The 23229-nt window shown below is 38.0% G+C and overlaps 1 protein-coding gene across 5 annotated transcripts in view; it reads left to right on the plus strand.

The window, feature by feature from the left end:
- The first annotated feature begins 4709 nt into the window (after window positions 1-4709).
- The window catches only part of WWOX (WW domain containing oxidoreductase), a 525183-nt gene continuing 506663 nt past the window's right edge, over window positions 4710-23229 (plus strand). For 4 of the 5 annotated variants that reach the window (XM_068410983.1, XM_068410985.1, XM_068410986.1 and 1 more), the window contains exons 1-4: window positions 4710-4869; window positions 7350-7414; window positions 8673-8730; window positions 9906-10084. In XM_068410983.1, the coding sequence (XP_068267084.1) occupies window positions 4763-4869; window positions 7350-7414; window positions 8673-8730; window positions 9906-10084 (409 nt within the window). In that variant the 5' untranslated portion in view covers window positions 4710-4762. The other variant, XM_068410984.1, reaches the window with a different exon arrangement.

The raw sequence follows: 23229 nt of genomic DNA on the forward strand, positions 1-23229 counted from the left end.
CATGTCTGTGGTCAAATATCAACCCTCATCTTCATTTTTAAATATACTGGTAATTCCCTTTCTTCTTCCATTGCCAGTAATGTTGCACATGCATATTCTAGCTTTCTCACTGTTGCCTCAGGTAGGAGCTGGACTAATAACAAAAAATGAACCAGACATTCCCCTACACCCTCCAGGTCTGATGCTGCAAACATTTACATGTTTAACTGTAGATGTATGAGTAGTATCCCTGCACTCAGAGAGAGATATTGCAAAACCAGGAGTGAATACAAGTGTTTGTCGCACTGCGGTGTAAGAACTTTACCATTAAACTGTTCTTTCACTAATTAATTTTATTTACCCCTCACTTTCTTGTCTGTGCAAAGCAATTAAAGCCAAATGTTTAAAGAAGTTTAGATACCTGACTTGCACTTCTTTTTTTTTCCCTAGCTTATCAGTGTCCAATTTTGCATCCTGGAAGATGAATAATTACTTAGTAAGTGTGAGTAAATACTTCTCTGTATGTTCAAATATGGGCTTTGTACCTAGGGAGGCTTGACTACTGTTTGTTCTTTTTTCTAACCAGCTCATGAAGAATATTCCATCAATCTTTCAAAGCCTTCAAGATGGATACAGAAGCCAGGGTGAATGAACTGACTTTGCGGCACATCCAATGCAGCAGGAGACTCACTGAGATATGGTGTCTCACAGGAGGTTTACAACTGCCTTCAATGAGGGGGTCAATGTCATTGCAGAAGGAGAAGTTCCCAGAATGACGAATTTTGACACTGATAAGTTTGGAATTTATCTTACAGGATTTTATGCATGCTGATGTACATATAAAGATACAGAAAAAAAAGAAACTTGATCGTGCAACATGCAAGAAAGGAAATGCTTTATTATCAGTGTGGTTGTCCCCGTAATGGCTACTACTGGTGGAACTGGAGTACTCAAGGCTAAGGATGCTTAAAGCTTAAAAGAAACAAATAGCATGAAAAATTACTAGTGCATAAGGCAAAAGCTTATAAGCTTTTGAAATAACATATACATAAGCTGAAAATTTGGCTGAACACTGCCTCATTTTTGGATTATTTGACTTTTACCTTCCTGCAGCGGGTAAGGTTTGCTCCTGGAGAGTGACGGAAAGTTCTTACCTGAATGATGAATAAAAAGATAAAATCTTGTCCTTTTTAGCATTTATACCAAAACTGTTAAATATTACTTCCTGCCATTATTTATTTAGTCATGTTGAACAAGTTTAATATTTCTATTAATAACATATCAGAATTTGCAAGTAAGGACATCTAATATGACCCTGCACATTAATTTCCACACTGTGCATGTTTTTAACAAATGAATATTAAATTAAATATAAAAGGCAGATGTTACAATATTCAAATATGGCCTATTGGAGGTTACTGATGCCACAAGCATTTCAAGGCACAATTGTATTCCACAGTTTTTTTGCATCTCACTAGTATGTTGTTTTCTCTGGAAATATAGTAAAAAAAAATAGGACATAGAAACCCTTATGACTGGGATTCAAGTTCTGCAGTTTCCACAGAGGTTTTGTAGACAGATTCCATATGCAAAATGTTCTTTATGTTGTTTTCAGAGGAAAATGGAAGATTATCATCAACAAGGCCTATTTGAATCCTATTAACTTTGAAATTATGTTGAAAGTGATGTTGTTATATGTAAGGAAGGAGGATAAAATTATTGATATTTCTACAATAAATTTGTGTAAAAACTTAGGGATTTTAAAAGTTTAAACAGTTTTCATAACTTGAAAGTCAAGAGTGACCTTGTAAACATTGTTTTGGAAAGCTGAGTTTAACTCCACCAAAAAAAAAAAAAATTGTTCTCTTGAAGGACATGGCACATTCACACTAGGCAGTAGCTCAAATATTCATTTATCATGTCCCAGTGGATTAAATTCATAACCTTACACAGGCTACACTGCTTTAGTCTAATGCTGAGGTAAGAAAGGCATGAGTCATGGAGGCAGAATTTTCACCTGCAAGGGAACAGCTGTAGCCTATGCAAGCATATTTTGGCAGCTGCTAAAATAATATGATCTGAAGATTGTTCAGATTTTTGTTATATTCCTGAATCATGATTTCTAACCAATAGAGACATGCTTTATCAAAAGGGTGAATCAATCTTTTGCTGTGTCATCTAGATGTTTTTGCAATGTTATGATTATTTTTCTCTTGTCCAGATAACTCTCAGTGCCCAAATCCTTGTCAGATAAATCAGTACTCCGATCTTTGACAGACAATGGCCAAGAGAAGAGAAGGCTTCAGGGAGACCTCATAGCAGCCTTCCAGTACCTGAAGGGGGCCTACAGGAAAGCGAGAAAGGGGCTTGTTACAAGGGCAAGTAGTGACAGGACGAGGGGGAATGGTTCTAAGCTGAAAGAGGTTAGATTTAGATTAGATATTAGGAAGAAATTCTTTACTGTGAGGGTGGTGAGACACTGGCCCAGGTTGCCCAGAGAAGCTGTGGATGCCCCCTCCCTGGCAGTGTTTAAGGCCAGGTTGGATGAGGCTTTGAGCAACCTGGTCTAGAGGAAAGGTGTCCCTGCCTGTGGCAGGGGGGTTGGAACTAGATGATCTTTAAGGTCTCTTCCAACCCAAACCATTCTGTGATTCTATGATTCAGCAAAGCATATAAGCCTGTGACTAAATTTAAGGAAATGTTAAGTTTTTACTGCCTCAGGCTTGCCTGTATAATTATATGACCAAATTTATGTCAATGTTTCTCATGGAGAAGCTGGACAAATACATTTGATTTTGATGGTTTAAAGTACAGCTAACAGAAAATAAGATTCTAATTGACATTTATGTTATTGTGAAAACAACAACCATTTCTAAATGTCTTCTCATTTAAATTTATCCACTTTCTGGCAGGCTGTGGAATTAATCTTGGTCTGTGAAGCTTAGAATCATCAGAAGAATTAATTTACCAGGTTGCTGCAGCAATGGATCAGGATGATATCTTTGAAGGACTATTTGCTAAAATATGACTCTGAAAGCAAGTGACGGAAGATTTTAAGTAGAATGGATTATTTACTACCCTGCCTGAACGAACATGATGACTGAGATCACTGTAATAATACACAGATCCATTCTTTTTCTGCAGTGCAAGAAATGGATAGTAGCTACACAACTGCTATTACAAAAGAAAACCAAAGAAAAACCAAACCCCCCCAAAAAATCAGAACAATGCACATACTGTATACCTCAAAGATAAGTGTGTACATTCAGTCAATTTATATACAACTTCTCGCTTTTCTAACACAGAGCTGATGAGGAAGAAGTAATAAGGAGGAAGGCTGCATTACTCCCATCATTTAGGATCTGAAAAAGTGTCTTAATTTGTGGTTAAACTGTTGCAGGCCTCACTCTGTGACCTAAAGTTACAGTCCTGTGGAAATCATGGCCATTGCTTTCTAGCATTTGACAAACCTAACAGAACTAGTTCTGCAATTTGGTACAAATGTACAGAAACCTGAATGTGCATGGCCCCCCACTGAAAAATGGCTCTTGATGATGCATGAATTTTTTTTTCTAGCAGGAAGAGAAAATTTAGTAGGTTTAATTCCTCAGGGGAACCTGCAAAGTGATGGGAGCAGCAGGGCAGAAAAAAGTTGAAGCTGCATTTTCTAGATAGATATGCATGCCATTAGTGGGGAGCGAGCGAGCCATATAGGTCAGTGTCTCAAATATAGTGCATAAAAATGTGACCCGAAGGAGTCAGCGCACGCTGCTGCATTTCTGGGGCTGCACCGCCACCTGGTGCGGACCTCAGCGATCACAGGCTCTGTCCAACACTGGGTTTGGCTTTTTTTTCGCTTAAAACACCTGCCAAAGGACTACAATGGGAACGTACTATTACAAATGCTGACAGTTGGGTTTGGTTATATAAATAGATAAGAATAAGTCAGCATTATGGGTACGGGATCAAAAGCACTGAGGTAGGTCAGGGGGCATACGCTATGTCAGGTGAGTAATGGTAACAGACAAGGTACTTCATCTGCCACAGCTGCAAAGTGGGCTGCCTGGGCTTCAGCAGCCAGGACAGGAGTTACCATAGGTTATTGTCAATTCACTGACCTGTAGTGCTTCGGTCTTTGCAGCTGACTGTGTTTACATCGCCAGGTGACACAGGCTAGTAAAGGGCCCTGTGCAGGCGGGTGGGTGAGGCAGCCTGCGGCCTCCCAGGCGGGCGTTCAGCGCGGCAAGGTGCTTCTCTCCAGCCAGGCCTTCCTCACCAAGCAAAGCAACGTAGAGGAGCTCTGACTAATGTGGCTACAACAGAGAATCTCGTCCAAGAGATGAGGAGGTGACAACCGATGGCAAACAGCTTAAAGAGCAGCTCATTTTTCATTGCTTTCCAGGGCCTCGTTGTAGTCACACCCATCTTGGAAAACAGAAGGCTGGAAACACTTAATGCCCCCAAAATCTGAGACTCTTGTACCAGCCATGACGATTTCAACTCAGTCCGGGGCCCCGCTGGGGTTAAAAACTCAGTAACACACGTAAAAACCCCTCGACTGAGGGCGAAGGTGCTTTGCAGCCGCGGCCCTCACGGGCTGAGGAGGGCGCCTCGCGCCTCCCGCCTCCCGCCCCAGCGCCCCGCGGCGCCGGACTACACTTCCCGTGGTGCCCGCGGGCCGCCCCGCCGCGCCATTGGCTGGGCCGCCCGGAAGGGGCGGGGTGGCGCGAGCCCGCTGGCTGGCGGCGGCGGCAGCGCTGGGCTGCGCGGAGCGCCCGTCCCAATGGCGGCGCTGAAGTACGCGGGGCTGGAGGACACGGACAGCGAGGAGGAGCTGCCGCCGGGCTGGGAGGAGCGCACCACCAAGGACGGCTGGGTTTACTACGCGAAGTAAGGGAGGGGGGTGAGCACACCTGGAGCCCCCTGACCACCCGCCCTTTCGCCCCGGGGCAGCATCCGTGGAGCCGCCGCTGCTGCCCCCTCAGCGCGGGGTGGGGGGCGCGGAGGCAGGAGCCGCCATTTCCCGCCCTTTACCAGCGGGGCGGGCTGCCGCCGCGGGGCGGCCGGGGCCGGGGCCGGTCTCCGTGTGACTCCGTTTCCGTGTGCCGTGCACTCCTGATTCCTGGGGCCTTGAGCGTGGGATGTGGGCTCGGCTCTCCCAGCGACACTGCCCTGTGCCGAGCCCCGCGGGTGTCCTCGGGCGGAGACCGGGCAGGTGGGTCTGTGCGGTGCTGAGCGCCGCCGGGCAGAGCCCCAGCCCCCGGCTCGGGTGGGAGTGGTGCTGGAGCGGGGCTGGAGGCTCCTGGGGACAGGAGTGAGCTGTCGCACAGGTGTTGCTTTGCAGTACCCCTCATGGCTCTGTGGGTCATCTTTATACATATGGGCAGTTGAGCCTTACACAGTATTGTAGTTTTCTTAGTTTTTCTCCTTGTAGGATTAAAGAAGAAACAGGTATGATGGAAGTTAAAAGCTGTAAGTGCTCTCCCTCAGCTCTTCAGTGTACCACAGCTTTGACAAGAAATAAAAAATTGCGTTTAGCACCATCTGCTTGTGCCACTCTGAAAATGATTGCATCCTCACCAGTTACAAAAGGGGATGTGCTACAGGGCTAACTAACTTCGTGGGATATACATTTATATATTTTTCTTTTCTCTTGTGGTTTCTGTAACCATGCTGGTCTTGGAATCTGTTTCAGTCTGTTTAAAGCTACAAGATTTATTCCCTTCCACAAAAAGAGGGAAAAGTATAGTGCATTCTCACCTGTGGTGAGTTGGCATCTTCCTCCCAAGTTCTGCTTTGCAAGCACTGGACAGAATGCTTTGGTTTATCTGAACTTGGTTTGTAAACACTGCAAATTCTTTCTAGATGTTTGTTTTTCTTAGGTCAAGCTTCTGTATATTTCCTTCGACTTCAAAAGCTCTTTCAGAAAGGAGCCACTTAGTGAAAGTAGCAAACCTACAAAATAATAAGATATTACTGAGCGTATTTTTTAACCCAAGCAATTCAATACATCTGGTTTTTAACTGTTGTGAAATTTAACTGATTCAATTTAATTTAATGACATGACATTAATATATTTTTACCAGCTGAAAATCTTGCCCTGTGTGTCTAAAAAATATTTGACATGAAGAGGTGTTACACTGCTGCTACCTTTAATATAAGCTCTATATCTGTGATACCTTTGCATATTCTGGAAATTTGTTTTTGAACCTCATCAACAAACGGACTTCAAACTTAGCTGGAATAGGGTTTCTTTTAAAGGTCTTTGTGACGAGTCGGGTACGCACAGTTACCGAAGCTTGGTGGGCATGTGTTTGTTAAGCTATGGTAATTTGGTTATATATCTCACATCAGACAGGAGTAATGAAGGATCTGGTATCTTCAGTGTTTGAGTGTCCTGAAGTTCAAGTGCTACTGCAGGTTGCGCAGATGTACTTGTAGTCTCAGACCACCAGCTGTGATTATTGTGTCTTGCTATCAATTACTCTTTCAAGTAATCCCTACCTGACTCTTAATATAAAAACTTGGTTATTATGTTAGAATATTTAATGAAAGATAAGATTTTAATATCCAACGTGATTCCAGCACTTGGGGTATCTTAAGACCTTGGTTATGTGCACATCACTTTGCTTATTAGTCTGTATTAGTGCGGAAAAACTTATGATGTAGTTAAGAGTATATTCATTCTGTTACAGTGATTTAAGTGAATAAAATCTCTGAATTAGAAGAAGAGATGCAATATCATTATCACCCATATTAAATAAATAGTCTGCTAGTCAAAGCCTTTGGATAAACTTTCCTGTCCCAAGCTGCAATTACTCGTGTAGAAATCCAGACTTGTTTACCTTACACCTTGCAAATCAGTATTCTTAAGCACCTTTCTAAAACTCTTGTCTTTGTTACTTGAAAACTTTCTAATATTATTTGTACTAATATCTGATAAATTCTTTGCTTGCTTCTGTCTTCCTTTTTCCTGCCAAGGATCACCATCCTTTGGTGACATTTTCTGAGACTGTTTATGTTATTCTTTAATGACTTTTGGGTTTTCTTTCTTTTCATGGTAAGCAACAAAACTTAGATTGAAAGTCGAACATTTATTTGAAATTTTAGACTCCCATGCTCTCTAGTTAGTTACTTTTCCTTTAGAACTGTGGCAATATGGAAGCCTGATAACTTCTAACAGCAGTTTTGAGCTTTCTTGAACAAGGGATTGACATGTTTCGTTTTTGTGGAAGAGAAGCCATTTTTGGAACTGTATTTTAAAAAAAAATAGTTAAAAACTGTATTTACTGTATGAAAAAAATAGGGATTACAACAGAAAAATGATTAGGCAATATTTTTAAATCTTGATTTTTTTTCTTTACCTCTAGCCACCTGGAAGAAAAAACACAGTGGGAACATCCTAAGTCTGGGAAGAGGAAACGTGTTGCAGGAGGTTTGTGTTAAGCTGAAATTGTTACAAACATGAGTTGGAGTTTGTGCAGGAACTAGATCTCATATTGATCTTCTAGTTCACACTAATGTCCTAGGCAAACTGAGCTTGCAAAATACAGCTGGTTTCAGTGGGTTTTAACCTATGTGATCACGTCTGTGTAGAGCGAGCACTTTGCGGTTTTATGGCTTTCTTGTATTCCTCCATAAAGCCGAAGTACTAATTCCAGGATAAAGGGATTGTTTTTCTGTGGCTTGTCAAGCATATAGTCAAAGGCTGGAATTCTCTGGGTTCTGATCTCCTGGTGTCCATCAGATAATATTTATAGTTGGATTATATTCTTCAAAGAATGTATTTGATCATAGAATATCCCTGGCACAGAAGGAAGTCCCATCAGTTTTCATTTTACTTGTTTTCCCTAACCAATTGAAAGTTTGTGCAAGACCAGAAGACAGCCAGTGTTGCAGGACACTTCCAAAGGTCTATGACTTCCTAAAGACCTTGGATCAGTGCCTTAAATTAGATCTTCCCAGAAGCTTCTATATGGAGTGGTTCGGGGTATGTACTGTTGACAAGCCATATTTCTTTTGGCATTGGTAATCTGACTATAACTAACTGGAATGTTTTCAGTAGATTTTGAGCCAATGGAATTATAATTGAATACTTTTCAGCCAGGATTAGAAATACTGGCAATGCTATCTATTAAGTACATCCGTAGGGTCTTTTATGTAATAATTTATTTTGTAAAGTTTTGTCATTGTTGTTCTTTTATCTGTCATTCCAACTTTGATTTAACGTATCCCACACCCACTTGAGGGTTCTGATCTTCCAGCTTTTGGTATGTGTTACATGTGACTTTTCCTACATTTAGTTCCATGTTTTTGCTATTTACTTTATCAGGGATAGATACTAAACTGTGTGCAGTATAGATATGTGTATGTACTAGGAAGCATGGTTGCATTTTGCTGGTTTGTGCTGTAATGTGAAATAATCTGAATAAAGAATTTTTAGATTATACTTAATATGCAGTCGTTACAGTTGTACCACATCTCCCATATATTATACTTTTGTTAGAGAGCAGTAGCGTGTGATTAGGGAAGCAATCCTTCTTTCAAGTTCCAGTGTTCAGGTGCAGCAGGTATCTGTATTACCTACAGAAATAATGCAGAATTTTGCCACATCTGTCTGACAAATCCCTTAAACTTCAAATCTGAGTGAGCTCTAATGCCTGCAAAAAGATAATGTTTTATGTGTTTCCTAGGTCTGCCATATGGATGGGAGCAGGAGACTGATGAAAATGGACAAGTCTATTTTGTAGAGTAAGTATGTCAAAATGTAGAATATGGACAAGTAGGACAGCTGTGTTTAATGTTGGGTGGTGTTTTTGAGTTATATCAGCTGGAAAGACAAATCAGTAGGTAGAACTTCAGAATCCATATGCAGATATTACAGTTGTATCAGTGTCTAAACACCCATTTGTGGTTTTCTGAATTCTTCCATGGTCACAGAAATGCTGTCTTGAGTGACAGATTGAAGTGACTGATGTATCCACCTCTCAACATGTGAGCTGACCCTCCGGCAATGTTTATGTAGGCTCATTTTGTTTGTGTATCTTTACAGATAAACTCTGCACATGTAACTTTAAAAACATATCCAGAACTTCATGGCTGATTTTTAACATTGCAGTGGTGCTTTAAGCATACAAGATGAAAACAAAATTGCTGCAGCTCTGACTCACTTGCCATGTAACGCACAGAAAGAAAAGAGGACAGGGATTGAACTAGCAAAGAGTTTTAGAAAAGTAAGGGAGGAGGAAGTTCACAGAAGTAGAAAGAGATTTCTGGGAACATTTCGTTTTGTACCTTTTCAATGACAGGGTCAAAATGGGGTCGTTATCTTAAACTGACTTGACAGAGTGAAGATTCTTCACAGGCCGAAATAGTAAGTGTAGCCTCTATGTCCTGTAATTAAGGGTTGAATAGTGAAAGTTGTTGCTTTCTGATAATTGCCTGAAGAAAACTAAAAACTAAAACTCTGTTTTAGAAAGCTGAGCCTGACCCTAATTGTGCCATTTGCTGGGCTGATGTGAAGTTACTTGTTTTCAGTTGTTTAAGGAAAAAGTAGTGAGCTACATTTCTCATTGGCATATTGTTTCAAGGGAGTAGTGTAGGCCCCTTTTATAAAGCTCCTAAGAGGATGTGATCTTCCCTAATATAATGAGATTTTTCCCTTGACAAAATTCTGCTTTCTCTGTCGGGTTCAGGTGAAGTTCAGAATACTGTTGTGAAGTATTAATGGACGCTGTCACAACTGGAAAAATGTTTGATAAAAAAAGTAATTGGGATCATTTTAACAAATCTGAAAAAAATAATTTGGTTTTGGAGAATTTAAATAATCCCCTGGAATTGTACACAACAGTAGTTGAAATGCATTTAAAAGCTAAATGTTGATTACAGAAGGGTCAAAGCAGTTTAATTTTTGTGTTCTTTTGCAGCCACATAAACAAAAGGACTACCTACCTTGACCCAAGACTGGCCTTTACAGTTGAAGATAATCCAGTAAAACCTAATACTAGACAAAGATATGACGGAAACAGTACTGCAATGGAAATACTCCAGGGTCGTGACTTGAGTGGAAAAGTGGTTATAATCACGGGAGCAAATTCAGGAATAGGTAGGTTAACGTTACACATAAGGTAAAATATGGTAATCTTTATCTTGCAGACTACTTTGACGTGATCAGTTGTTTAAATAGCTGTGTACTTTTGGTATTCAAACTTGGTTTGCATATATCCATATAAAACCTCTAGTTAGAAAACTTTGTTCAAGTTTGTGTATTGCTTTTTAAAAAAAAGCATGGAGAATCTGGGGCTTAGAGGAGAGCCACAGGAAAGACATGAAGTTCTGGAACAATTGATTTTTGTCTAGAAAAATATTGATGGAGGCATTTTACATTATGATATAAAGGATGGCTGTGAAAGGGAAGGGAAGTTTCTTTTTATGATCTTGGTGGCTAGGAAAAGAGTAAGGTTTATATGGCTGCAGGGGAGTTCAGATAAAGTATTCAGAAAAACTTCCTTATAGCAGCACGTAAACTCGGGTAAAGATTTTCCAAAGAGGCTGTGGAATCTTTATCTATCTCTGAAGGTATTTTCAAGTCAACATGATGATGAACTTGTGTCAGAATGTCATATTTGGTGCTCCTTTAGGGCAAAATATTATGTCTATGACCTTTTGAAATCCCTGTTAGTTGTATTTTGTAGCAGCTTCATAAATCCTTTAGACACTCTGCTTGTTTAGGTATCTGTTACATAGTATTACTTTTAGAGTGGGCTAGTATTTGAGCGATACTAATTAGCTGCTTTTGTTTCATTTTATAATGAAGCCTTGGTGCTTAGGGCTTTGCCTTTTTTCTCCAAAGACAGGATTTCTTTTCCAACTTCATTTGCTAGGCTGTTTGAAGTTTCACTCAGCAACCTGCACAGGATATGCCTTTCTGTGGCTTAAATTGGGGAGGAGCCACAAATATTAAAACACCGGTGTGGTTTGGTGTTAGATTTGAACTTCTTTGGTAAATGAGGGGATCTGCCTAAATCCTAGATAACTGTTATTCTTTTGTTCCCTTTTGTGGTTTGCATTTTTCTTTAGGGTGGGATTACATCAATATTAGGAGAGTCCTTAAGTAAGTTATTTGATATATTTTTTTTTTTTTTAGCGCAGGATCTTGACTTAAACGCACACTGGAAAACCTTGGAGACGTTCTAGAAAATGGGTTAATAGCAGGGTTTATCACTCCGAATTGTCTTTGTCTTTACCTCTTAAGTATTTCCGGGAGTGTTATCTTACAGGAGTCAGATGAAGAATTTAGAGCTTTGTGGCTTGCAATTTAGACATTAACAGCACATGTCCTACTGTCATTGCATGATATGCTGCCACAGATTGGTATTGTAGTTAGGGCAGCAAGTGTTGTACTTACCTGTCTCAATGAGGAATTTGTGTTTTCTAGTAAGGTTTACATTCCAGATTCTTGGTACAGCATGTCTTTACATTGCATCCAGCAGTAGAATTTGCTTTGTATGCAGCTGTGCAGTCTCAGAACATTACATCTAAGAATTACCTGGGTTCAAATGGTTTGCCTTCAGCTGGAGAAGAGCTACTATTCAGACTTGCTGAATGAGCTGAAAGTGTTTCAAATATGGCAAAAGATTAATCCAAGATGTATGATGCTTTTGTCAAGATTTTTTTCCCCCGTTTCTCCCTTTGTTTATGATCTGGATTGAACACAAGTAAGCGAGCATATCCTTGCACCACATCTTTGGTTGTGACATATATGCACAGATATATATATGCATATATACTTTCTTGATTTCTATTAGTAGGTGAGGGCAGGATATCACCCCTGGTCAGAAGCATACCAAGAAGAGTGGGAGCATTATTGAAATAAGCCTTGGGCTTGTACTGCTCTATGAGGTTAGGACATAAGGAGTCCAAAACTATGAAGGTGATGTAGCAAATAAGTGATTAAGGTGGTATTATATCGTATATAACTCAAAGCTCTTGCATACCATGTTGCGTTTAATATTGCTATAGTCCTAGGCTTTGTGTCTGTTACTACTTACCAATTGCCACGGAGCATGGATTAAGGAGAAAGCAGTTCTAAGGTTTATGCTTCTTGTGTAATTTTATGTTCTTTTTTCCTAGCTCTGAGGGCTTCTGAGAGAGGATATAATCTGAGCTGGGCTTGTGCTTGTTATAACTTTGACCTGTTTGATGGAGAAAAACAAGGTTCAGACTCCTTGGTGGTGTATGAAGGAAACTCTCCCCCTTTGGGATTGGCTAATAGTATTCTTGTCCAATTAATTTGGACATAATTGGCAGAATTTGAAGTTTTCTTGAAACTCTGTTGTCTGAGTCTTTAAAATGTATCAGTCTTCGCTTACCTCTTAGCCATGCTTTGTGACTCTTGGCAAATTGCTTTGAACGTGTCAGTGTCATGTAATGGATTGCCGTGTAGAGATCCGTGTGAGCTTTAGTATGTCTACGCAATTCTTTGGGACTCCAAGTAGAAATACTAATCAGCTAGCTCAAGCAGAGTCTTACCAGGTTTGGAGCTTATTCCGCAGATATTTTAGGATTTCAGTGCTGTGCTCCACTTTGTGTTGTAGATACTCCTTTTTAACTCTGTGTATTTTGGAGTTAGTATTTCCCTCCCTGAGTATTGTGAGAAGTGAACAATTACTGTGTTTTCAGAACACTAACATGCTTTCTTCAAGAGGTAAGTGTAAATATTTCCAAGGAAATATTGCTGTCCTTTAAGTAGAAAGGGATTGAAAAAGAATGAATTACTTGTTGAGCATTTAAACATGAGCAGTGTAAATTTTTGTCAGTGTGTTCTCTTAAAGTCAGTAAGACTTATTCCACTGTGAGGAATTAAAGACAGTGTGCAATTTTGTGTGTGCATTTTTTTTTGTTTGTTTGTTTTAAAGGTCTCAACATCACTTAGGTTACAGAGAATATGCTTCCCTGGTGTGCTTCTTGTATGAATAAAGTAATACTTCCTAATGTTTCCACTGGAGGGCTGTGTTGCTCTTTGAAAATACTAAACAAAAGAGACCTGGTGCTTTTTCCTGTTTTTGGTAAATGCTCCTGCAATTTTGTTGTTTGTGTTTTTAATTATTAGGGCTAGAATCTGAAATTTTACAAAGCGTGTCAGCTATTCATCTAGGTTTAATTTTATAAAAAGATGTGGTATTTTCAACTGCATATGTAAGCAATCTTCTCAAATTTTTTTTTAAAAGAATATTACTTGGTTTTAATGTCAGGGAGACAGTTGTGTAGCTAATGTGATTTTTCTATGAGTTGTATAAATATTGCTGTTTTTAAGATCATATAGCTATATGACCTTGAATCTACATGTTCTGTTTTCTGTGTCGGGTGCAGTTGCATCTAACCTATTGTGACTGCTAGAGTATGCATGAGTAGTGAAATGTAAGTAGAGTTGCATATTATGGAAGGGCAAAACGTCTACATTCTGTGCAGTAAGGCAGATTCCACAAAGTAGGGTTTTTCTTAATACTTTTCCAAGATTTTATCACAAAACTGATAATCACAACCAAACCATTGCTCAAACTACAATTCTAATTTTTCTGCTACATGAAGGTCAAAAGAAATCTGTTAATTGCTTTTGTAAGGAATGTCCAGAACAAGCACAAATTATCTCAAGAAAATGAAAACCACTTTTGGCTTTGAGCAGCTTCATTTTTTTTTTTTGAAATGCTGAAGAAAATCCAAAGCTTCAGTCATAACGTGGCTTGCTATATTGCTTTCCTTGATTATGTTTTACCAGAGTAAAGCATGCAATTTTATAATTATGGAAATGTTTTGGATTATTTCTTCAAAATAATTGTTGGTTAATGTTTGGTTAGAAGGAATTATCTTTTTTTTTTTTTCTGGCACTTTTATGCTATGCAATGAAGGGGCCTTAGCCAGGAGAAAAGTTGTATATTGGGTACTATTAATCAGTACTTAAAAAACGAGTCACTGCTCCAGTGATCTTTCAGTCTGCGTATACTTTTGGTGTGAGAAGTTATTGCGCTTCTTGTACAGAACTTCTGTACTAGCAACTATTGTCATGCTGATGCAAAAGGCTGGGAAAGATGCTTATAATTTATCGCAATTAAATGTCTGCTTTGTCATTTAAAAAGTTGTTTTGAATAACTGGCCCTTTTATTTATAAATGATAAACAGAAGTCTTTCTGTTTTATTCCTTTCTCTCATAGCCTTTTATTTTCTCCTGTTGGCTCTATTGGTGTATTATGTTTTAAGTGTGGAAAGCTAGCTTGACATAGTTAATAAAAAATGGTTATTGCAAAACTTGGGCAAGTTAGATTGTAGCATATCACTTAAGTTTTTAAACTCTGAAAGTCTGATTAAGTTACAGCTAAAAATGATCAGTAAATTTTAGCAGAAGATGACACGTTTTATTAAAATGTATTTTTACAAACAAAGGAAATGCAAAGCAACCTATTTTTTTTCCTCTTAACTACTGAAATACAATTAGTAGCTATATTCTTTCATTCTTTCTTTTAAAATTGATTTATGCTACACCTATGGCTGATTTGCATTCCCTTAAACAAATGTAGCCAATACTTGAGGATCAGGTATATGAAATCAGGGGAAGAGACTTAGAGCTAAAACTCTTTTTTGAGCTCAACTATCAGAACAGAGCCTATGCAGCTTTTGAAATGCATTGTATATTTAATGAGCTGTATTCCCAGTATCAAATGTCATAGTTAATTGCAGCAAGGGTTTGTATATATACACAAACATAACTGAACATTGTGAAACTGTAGAAGGTAACATTTTGACAATGGGTAACTTGATAATTTACTTTGTATTAATCATCATGGTAACATGTAGATGATTAGATTTTGTTCACACATGGTGGTGCTTTTGTGATAAATACAAATTACGTAGCTCTGCAATTTATCATGTGCCTTTCACTGTATCACCTGCACCTAATTCAGAAATCTCTCTCATATGGAAAATTATATGAACACTTTACATCTGTGAGCAATGTACAATGGCTACCCCTCTTAAATTATTCTGCTCCCAAAATACTAGAAACTTTTCTGTCTCCCTTACTGGAAAAAAACTGTAAAGTTTCAGTGGTCTGGGATGTGGGATTAACTGTGTTAATTCTGAGACTGATAGTATCTAAGGTCTGATACTGTCAGGGTGGAAACAGGATTTTAAACTATTGGAAAGCTAGGACTCTCTCTGTTCAGTAAGCATACAGGGCTTACATTAATTCGGAAAGGGCCCACGATATTTGTTTTTCCGTCATCATTTTACTGTATTAAAAAAGTTATTTACGGTAGCTTTAAACTTTTTTCTGTTTATCAAAGAAGTATAAAAAATAAACCTGTACATAAACGATACAATACACATGGCCAGACTGCTGTGCTTTGACTGTGTGCTTTTATATTTCATATTGGCAGAAGCTAATGAACATGTGTTTTATTGGGGGAGTGACATATTGCATAGCTTCAGAATTTCTGAATTCCTGATTTCTGAGCTATTGTTTCTATGTCGTGTAGTGGTGTTTGAGCACTCCTATATTAGTATTGTTCTGAATCTTTCCTGTAGTTAAAAAGTAGAATCTACCTTCAGAGCCTGGATAGAGGCAGGTGTGGTTAACCTTTGTTGCATTTCTTATACCAGTTAAGTAATAGCTAATTGCGTAATGGCTGTTTAAGCTACTACCCATAAGAGGGGCAAAATTGAACTTTTAAAGTTTACCTAAATTTCTTAAGATCATTTGAGATCTCTAATAGATGCTGGCTAGCTTTCACCACTATGCCCTAAATCTGTTGGCAATGGAGAGATAGGAAAAGTATGATGGAAAAGAACACCTTTACTTCTTAAGAAATCAAAAATTGACTGCTCTGTACCTGCAGAGAAGAGGATTTTGTGAATATGGGGAGCCATTCTAGTTGCAGAAGTTACTGAGGTTATTTGTGGGCGACACAGCATTTTTACTGAGGCTGTCTTTATTGGCCTTCACAAAGAAGGTAACATTTGTTGAATCCTAATTAGACCAGTGAATGGTCTCATTTAAGTCAAACTCAGATCATATGGGAGGAATAAAACAGACCCTTGCAAATACCATTGAGGACTCTCATTTTAATAGTATTATTCTGACTGTCTTAAATACGTTCATTGTCTTTTCACCATGTTGCATGGAGTTCGGTGGTCTAAGCCCACAGATGTTTGTCTGAATCTGTCCATAAGGAATTGATCAGCTCTATTTTTGAGCTAGATTGCAAATTTTCCTTGAAAAATGTGCACATTTTTCTTTGAAAGCACAAAATTTTATTTTCTGAATTGTCTAGTCTGTTTCCAGATGAAATAGTGTTTAAAGGTTATACAACTGGCAGGACTTCTACAAAGGAACTGCTCAAGATAGTCCTCTGTTTCAGATTCACCTTATGATTTCTTGTATAGTTTTGGAATCTTTCTTATGCTGTAACACCTGGATTTTCTCAGCCTTGAAAAAAACCAGCCTGTTTTTGTTGATAGTTTGTTTTGCAAAAAATAATCTTTAAGAGAAAATACATCTGTCTAGCTTTGGTCTGTATTCTTATTTTTCTGAATTCTATTCATATGTTAACTTTTCTTGAAGATTTCGAAGTGGAAACTTCTTTTTTTTTGTATGTTTTATTGTGATGAATAAACAGGAAGGTGTTTGCTTTCCAGTAATTGTCTATTATTTGCATCCCTTTTTCTTGTGAGAACAGAAAAAAGGGATGTGATGTGGGGGAGCAACCTTGTGACAATGCTTCTTGAATGGTCTTTTCCTACTATCTAGATCTTTTCTCCAATTTACTGAAAAGAGTTTGTTGTCTGAATCAAAATTAGTTTTCATAAATGCATGAATTCCTGTGGATTAATAAGTTGAAACTTCTGCCTGTTTTTATTAAGAATAATTTCCGTACATAATTCTGTTGTAGCTCAATGGTGCAGAGAGAAGGGAAATACTGGGGTTTTGCTAAGGAGATGCATCTTATGTTCTCGCTAAACCAGCATAACTTGTGGTGAACGAACTATTACAGCCTTTGCACGGTTGTATGTTTTCATGCTGGAAGTGTTTCACATGTGGAGAACTGAAGTGGATATTATTTATGGAGGTTTGGGTTCAAAGCTTATTGTGAGGCAGACAGAAAGATCAGCAATATATAACTTTGGCTTATTTTTCTTGGCCAAGTTCTAGCTGTCCCTAAGATTGTTTTCATGGGATACTTTTGTATTTATTGGGCTTTTAAAAGCATGAAGGAGTTGTTCCTTGATGTATATTTTAATTTTTTTGTGGATTCGAGGCTCAATGTATCCCGCGTTTCACTGTTATAAGCAGCACAGTATATTAACGGAAAAGCACGGCTGGCCTGGGTGCAGCCAGTGTGTGTATGCTCAGCCCTGGTAGAATAAAATAACCTCTCCTGAGAAAAATAAGTTACCTAATAAAGACATTGTTTTGCAGATGTAACTTTTACAGCAGGGTCTTGTGCCAGCACAGTTGTGTTGTTTAGGGACTATTTTCTTGCCATCCTTCACCAGCAAAACGGTGACAATGAAGATTTGGGTTTAAGCCCTTTTAAAATGTGGCTGGGGGGGGGGGGGCGAGGGGCAAAAATAATCATCCATTAGCCTACTACACTTTGGTATTGTATATGCAGCTATGTTTTGTAGTTTCATATTGTTACTCTGACTTCAACAGACTTACTAATTCTCTTGAGGAAAAGCTGCTTGCTTGATGAAGAATTCATAGAAAAAGTAATGCTGAAAAATTAAAGGCTGAATTTTTGTAAGTCCTGTGATCCATGTGCTGTGAACCAAACTCAGCATAGATTATCTTAAACCACATGAGTAGCCCTACCATAAAAATGTTGGTGTCTGTATAGGAGTTTTGTGGTTTGCTTCTTACTTAAACACACCTTAAAAAAACCCAAACTTACACTTCGCTAACTTATTTCAGGTATTTTCTTTGTGGAAGTCCAAAACTTTGTAGCAGGCATGAATTTTGTTGTACCAGTGTTTTCGGGGAATGGGAGTACAGTACTTTTTTCCAAGAGAGCCTGGTTCTTGCAGGAAGTGTATTTTTGGCCAGAGTACGTTATCTGGGTAATTGGTGTAGAAAAGCACAGTTTATGGAGGGGAACGTGCCTGTGGGGTGGAACTCTTAACTCATTCTGTTGTGGGATGTTAGTAGCTGTCATTCGGGAATTAGTAGTGATGTATTTTGGACAATTAAAAAACTACTAAAAGCTATTATTTTCAACCTTCAAATAGTGTTAATAGAAGAGGGTTGTCTTTAATTTACAGTGCTATATTCTGAAAATTTATGGTAGGTCATAGTGATTGAGTTTTCCATGAGTGCCATCGCTCTGTTTTAACTCTGGCTTAATATTGTGGAATGCTAATATTGCTCTGCTTTACGTAAAGCTCCAACTGTCTACTTGTTACATATTGTAAATATTAAAAGGTCCTCTTGGACTTCTGTAATTTATTTTTCTTATTGAGTAAGCTGAAAATGGTGTCAGATGTTCATACTGCTTTTTCATGTCCGTTTTGATGAATCTATTTATTACTTCTGTAATGAGTAGCACACATGGTTGGTTAGCCAAGTTATTGAACTTCATCAACCTTGGCTGAAATTCACAATGCATGTGAAACTTGTAGTAACATGTAAGAAATTACATCTGGGCTAAAAGGTTCAATAATGATTACTACTTGTAATGCAATCCTTTCACAAAGGATGAGATTGAGCTATATGGCTGTGTTGTACTTTCTGGTACTCCTTTTACAGGGGAATAACGTATTTGTAGAACAGGAGTCTTCATATGTGGTACTTACTTTCCTGTCTGTTATCTAAGAGTTAAAAAGACTTTTCAATGGGCTGCAGCATAACTTGATCTCCTTCCTGTCTTTTGAAATAATTAATTTCACAAAGGTTTTTCTCATTATTTTATGCATATTTCATAGTCCAGAGATGAAAAGACATTTTGCATGATTTGCATGATTGCTGCACCACAGAACTTACTCTCTGCATCATCTTGTGTCTTCATGTTTTGAAAGCTAGTTGTGCTGCAAGAGTTGTTTGAATAGTTTCAGCTGTACACTTGTACTTTTTTGGAATGCTTGTTAGATGGTGGGGACAGAAGAGGTTGATAAATGTGTACTGTTTTCTAATGACAGTATCTTCTGAGACATCTGGTGAATTTTCTAGATACTGTCAACTCTAGTTACAGCCTAAAGGTGTACATTAATGGATGTGATGTTTTTGGCTTACCAGCAGAAAATTTCTTAGTCACTATACCTATGCTAAGCAGTAGGGTCACAAGAAGAAAGGATTTCAGTATCTTGTGTCCATTTCAAACTCCTCATGCTTGATTGTGTCAGGGATTTATAAGGTTTTGAAACTCAAGTCTGAAACAGCAAATCCCTACCAAGAAGGAAGTGAAAGGAGGCAGGTAAGAACTTGGGAAGATAAAGATCGAAATCCTGACCTGATTAACAGGAGTCTTGCTACTGACTTCAGAATTAGTGAGGCCAGAATTTTGCCTGAATTATAGAATAGGAATAGTACTGTGAGAAAGAAATTGATCTTATATTCATCCTAAAGTCTGTGATATGCAAACGTTTTGAAAAGATGGTGTGTGACTTAGGAAAATAAATAAATCAAATGTCACATTTTTTTTTTAATAATTCTCAAACAAAACAAAAGTAGTTTTGTCTTCCGTGATTTTTTTTAAAATTAATGATATTTGCAGTTCTTAGTTCTGTTATTTACCACACACTAAGTCTTATGCCTCCTTGTTGTTTTTGTTTTTCTTCTGAGTGGAAGATTTTTTTTTGATGTTTCTTCTCCTTTTTCCATTTCTTCTGTGGGCTTTTCTTTTTAATATGCGAGATCTTTGTAGCCTTCTGTTCAGCTATATAGCTTCAGTTTTTCTGTTCCTGTGACATCTAGCTGGTTTTGATTTCTTGCTGTACTTCTATGTGGTGGCTTTTAGTACTTTATCTGTTACTTCAGAAAGCTCCCTGCAAACCGTCTGTCTTAAAATCTGAATAGTTTTGTAGTAATATGCTTTATGTTTCCTCTCCTGTGTTTAAGTATAGTTACCTTGGTCACTTTCTAAATTCCTATTCTTAGTTAGTGTCTCCTAAAAGCTAGTGAAGTTAGATTTTCTGGTTGTTGTCATGCTTTCTGGATAGTAATAATATCTGTGTGAACAAGGAACTGTCACAGTTCAGTTTTGGATATATTTATTAAATCTTTTGCATGCACTGTGACTTGAGGTTCAGAAAAATGAGTGTTGCTTAGAGTATTTTCATTTATTCCAGGTTATGTTATCTTTGTAGAAGGTACATTTGCCTCCTCATTATTTATTCTTTATCCAAGCAGCTTTATCAGCACATCGTCTAATTGGGTTTCCTTTATTTTTGGTATATAAACTCAAGTTCATAAAACTTGCGGGGCATTTTCCTTTTGTGATGATTAGTCAAAAAGCTGCCTTTCTGCAAAATTCACTGTTTAAAAGTTTGTGATTCTCCTGTAACACAACCAAATTGAAGAAAACAATTTTATATTGTGTGTTCAGAGATCCAGGAACTGTGAGAGGTTCTGGTTATGTTACTCTTCTGCCATTGGCAAGCACGAGCAGCATTTCTTGCTTCTATACATTTGTACATTACAGACATTAACTATGCTACTTAAGATTTTGAGAAATGTGTGATTAGTCATATTTTACATATGGAGCAACATATGGCTGCAGTAACTGACCTAAGTTTACAGATTATATCCATGTCCATATTCCAGTTTGAAGTAGGAGTTGGATTGTTCTGTCATAGGATTAAAAAGTATACTCCTCTGAAAGCTATTCTAATTCTTTAGCAGAAAGAGTAATTAAGATATATTAAGAGTAGAAAATATGGCAACTAGAAATGTATAAAGAAAGCTTTTCCAAGAAGTGCTTTATTTGTTTGGGTCTGTGTCCAGCTGTGAGCTGTTGCTGAGGGGTATAAATCTTACTCTTGTTGAAGGGTTTTTAACTCTGAAGGTAAATTTGGACTATTTTGTGCCTTACTAAGGTAGGCGATGAAGAGTACATAAAAATGTGCATGACCTACTTGGCAGCACACTTCTGGCATCCTGAGTGAGTGAAGATTATGCTCTGTGAGAAGGTGTCTTACTGTATCTGTTTCTGAATCTAATCTGTGGTCAAAGGAATAGAGACCTAGACTTCCTGATTCTGTTCTTTGTGTCTGGTACTTTAAACACTTGTCTCTTGCAAAACAAAAAGTTATGTATCTAGAATGTAAGGCAGAGATATACTTCATAATGGTATATGATGTAATTTGATGAATAAATATCACTTACTGGGCTTTATACACACAAACCAAGATCTGGTCATTTAACTGGGGAACTTGTCATGGACAAGGCATACCATATATGACATCAGGAATTGTACAGCCTGATTTCTGTGTGATCTTGAGTGAACTATTCAACACTAGATTCTGAGTATCAAGAAGTAGTGCTTTTCACTTAATGCACAGTAATGTTGCAAATTGTGACTCAAGATTTTAAAGTACAATACCATTACAGAAACAGTAAGTTTTAGAAAATGTTTATGTTCTTGTTCACCTGCCAGTTTTTTGTATTTTACAGATGTAAACTTTTGTAGACATACATATTTTTGGATTTAACATCCCCTTCTCCAAACTGGCAAGGTCTGTCTTCTTGGAAGACGAAAAAAAAATTGGTATAGAACATGCAGCTGTAATTGGTCATTTACTTTAGAAGATTGTTGTCATTGAGCTCTTGGATGAGTTGCTAGTGTTCCAGCTGTTAGCAGGTAGACCTTAAATGTCATCTAAAAAAAATATACATTAGTTTTGGTGTGAGAAGATGTGTGATATGTTCTCGTGCCCTTCTTGAAAGTGTAGCAGACGGGTCTGACTTTTTTGCCCATGGCCTTACATTATAATTTAATGACTTCTAATTCTTGCTTGTTTTCCATTCTCCTTGCTTTTGTGTACAGACTCTTTTTGTTAATACTGTTCTTATTCTTCATCTTTTGTTTCAGAACTCCATCTCCTGCCTTACTTTGTATGTTGGAACCACATGATGGATCATTTGAGTTACATAACAGCTTCCCATCTCCCTCTTTCCTTCGTAGTTTAAAGTACACCCAAAAGGTTTGCCAGTTTTGAACCTTGGGAGGTTGGTACCCATCTTGAATACCATCTAATCCAGAAAAACTAGAATTTAAGGCGGTAACCCAGGACTGTATAAATTCCCAAACCTCCATGTCTTGTTATTTTGCCCTTTGCAAGCTGTCACTTCTTTGCTGTTTTTATTTGCTTGCAGTAGAAAGAACAATGAACTGCGTCTTCCCCATATTCAGTTGTTTTTCACAGGATCCAGAAGTGACTCTTGTATTAAAATCTTCCTCTGCTGCTTAACTAAATTTGTCTTATCTCATGTTGCCCAAAGACAGAGGTGGGTAGTGACTGCCAGAAGTCAAGTAGTGTTTTAATTTTCGTTTTGCTCATAGATTCCCTTTCCCCTACGTGAGCCCTTTAGAACAGGACCTAGTTGTGTATGTTTGATTCTCTGTCATCTTGTTTTGTAACCTAAATTGTGAGCTGTTTAGGACAGAACCTTGTTTTATTATTTATCTGTAAAATGTCTAGTATACATTTTAAAATCTTTCACTGTTTGTGTAACTGATATAAATAAATATCAAGTTTGTTTTAAGAAAAAATTTGGTCCCATTTATGTTGTAGTACTTTCTTGGTATCTTTATGTAACGCTAAGTATTTCTCATGAAATAAGTTACAGATTAAAGCTTGGAGGATCTAGTACTTTAGCTGACAGCACAGTATGTCTTTTAATTATTCTGCCTTGGATGAGGTATTCCTCTTTATTAAATTTACTTCTTTTATTAACATTGCAGTGTTGTACTTGCCGAAAGGAGATTCAAAACATGCAACTAATTTTTTTGTTATGTTTAATTAGGGCTCAGCTCAGCAGTACAGAAACCTGAGAATACTGCTGGCTTACAGAAGAACAGAAGTGTACTTGAAAAGAAACTAGACAACTTCTGGCTTTTTTTTGTCCATTTTTGCTTTGGTGGGAAAAGCTGTTGTGTTGCCTAAAGCTGCTGCTGATGCAACGAGCAGGTTTAGAGAAGGAGAGTTTGCCAACCCCATTTCTCTGAACTTGGAACTTTTTTTAAAAAAAAAAATCTGATTTTA

This window comes from Nyctibius grandis, chromosome 12, assembly GCF_013368605.1.
Source record: "Nyctibius grandis isolate bNycGra1 chromosome 12, bNycGra1.pri, whole genome shotgun sequence".
Taxonomy (NCBI): domain Eukaryota; kingdom Metazoa; phylum Chordata; class Aves; order Nyctibiiformes; family Nyctibiidae; genus Nyctibius; species Nyctibius grandis.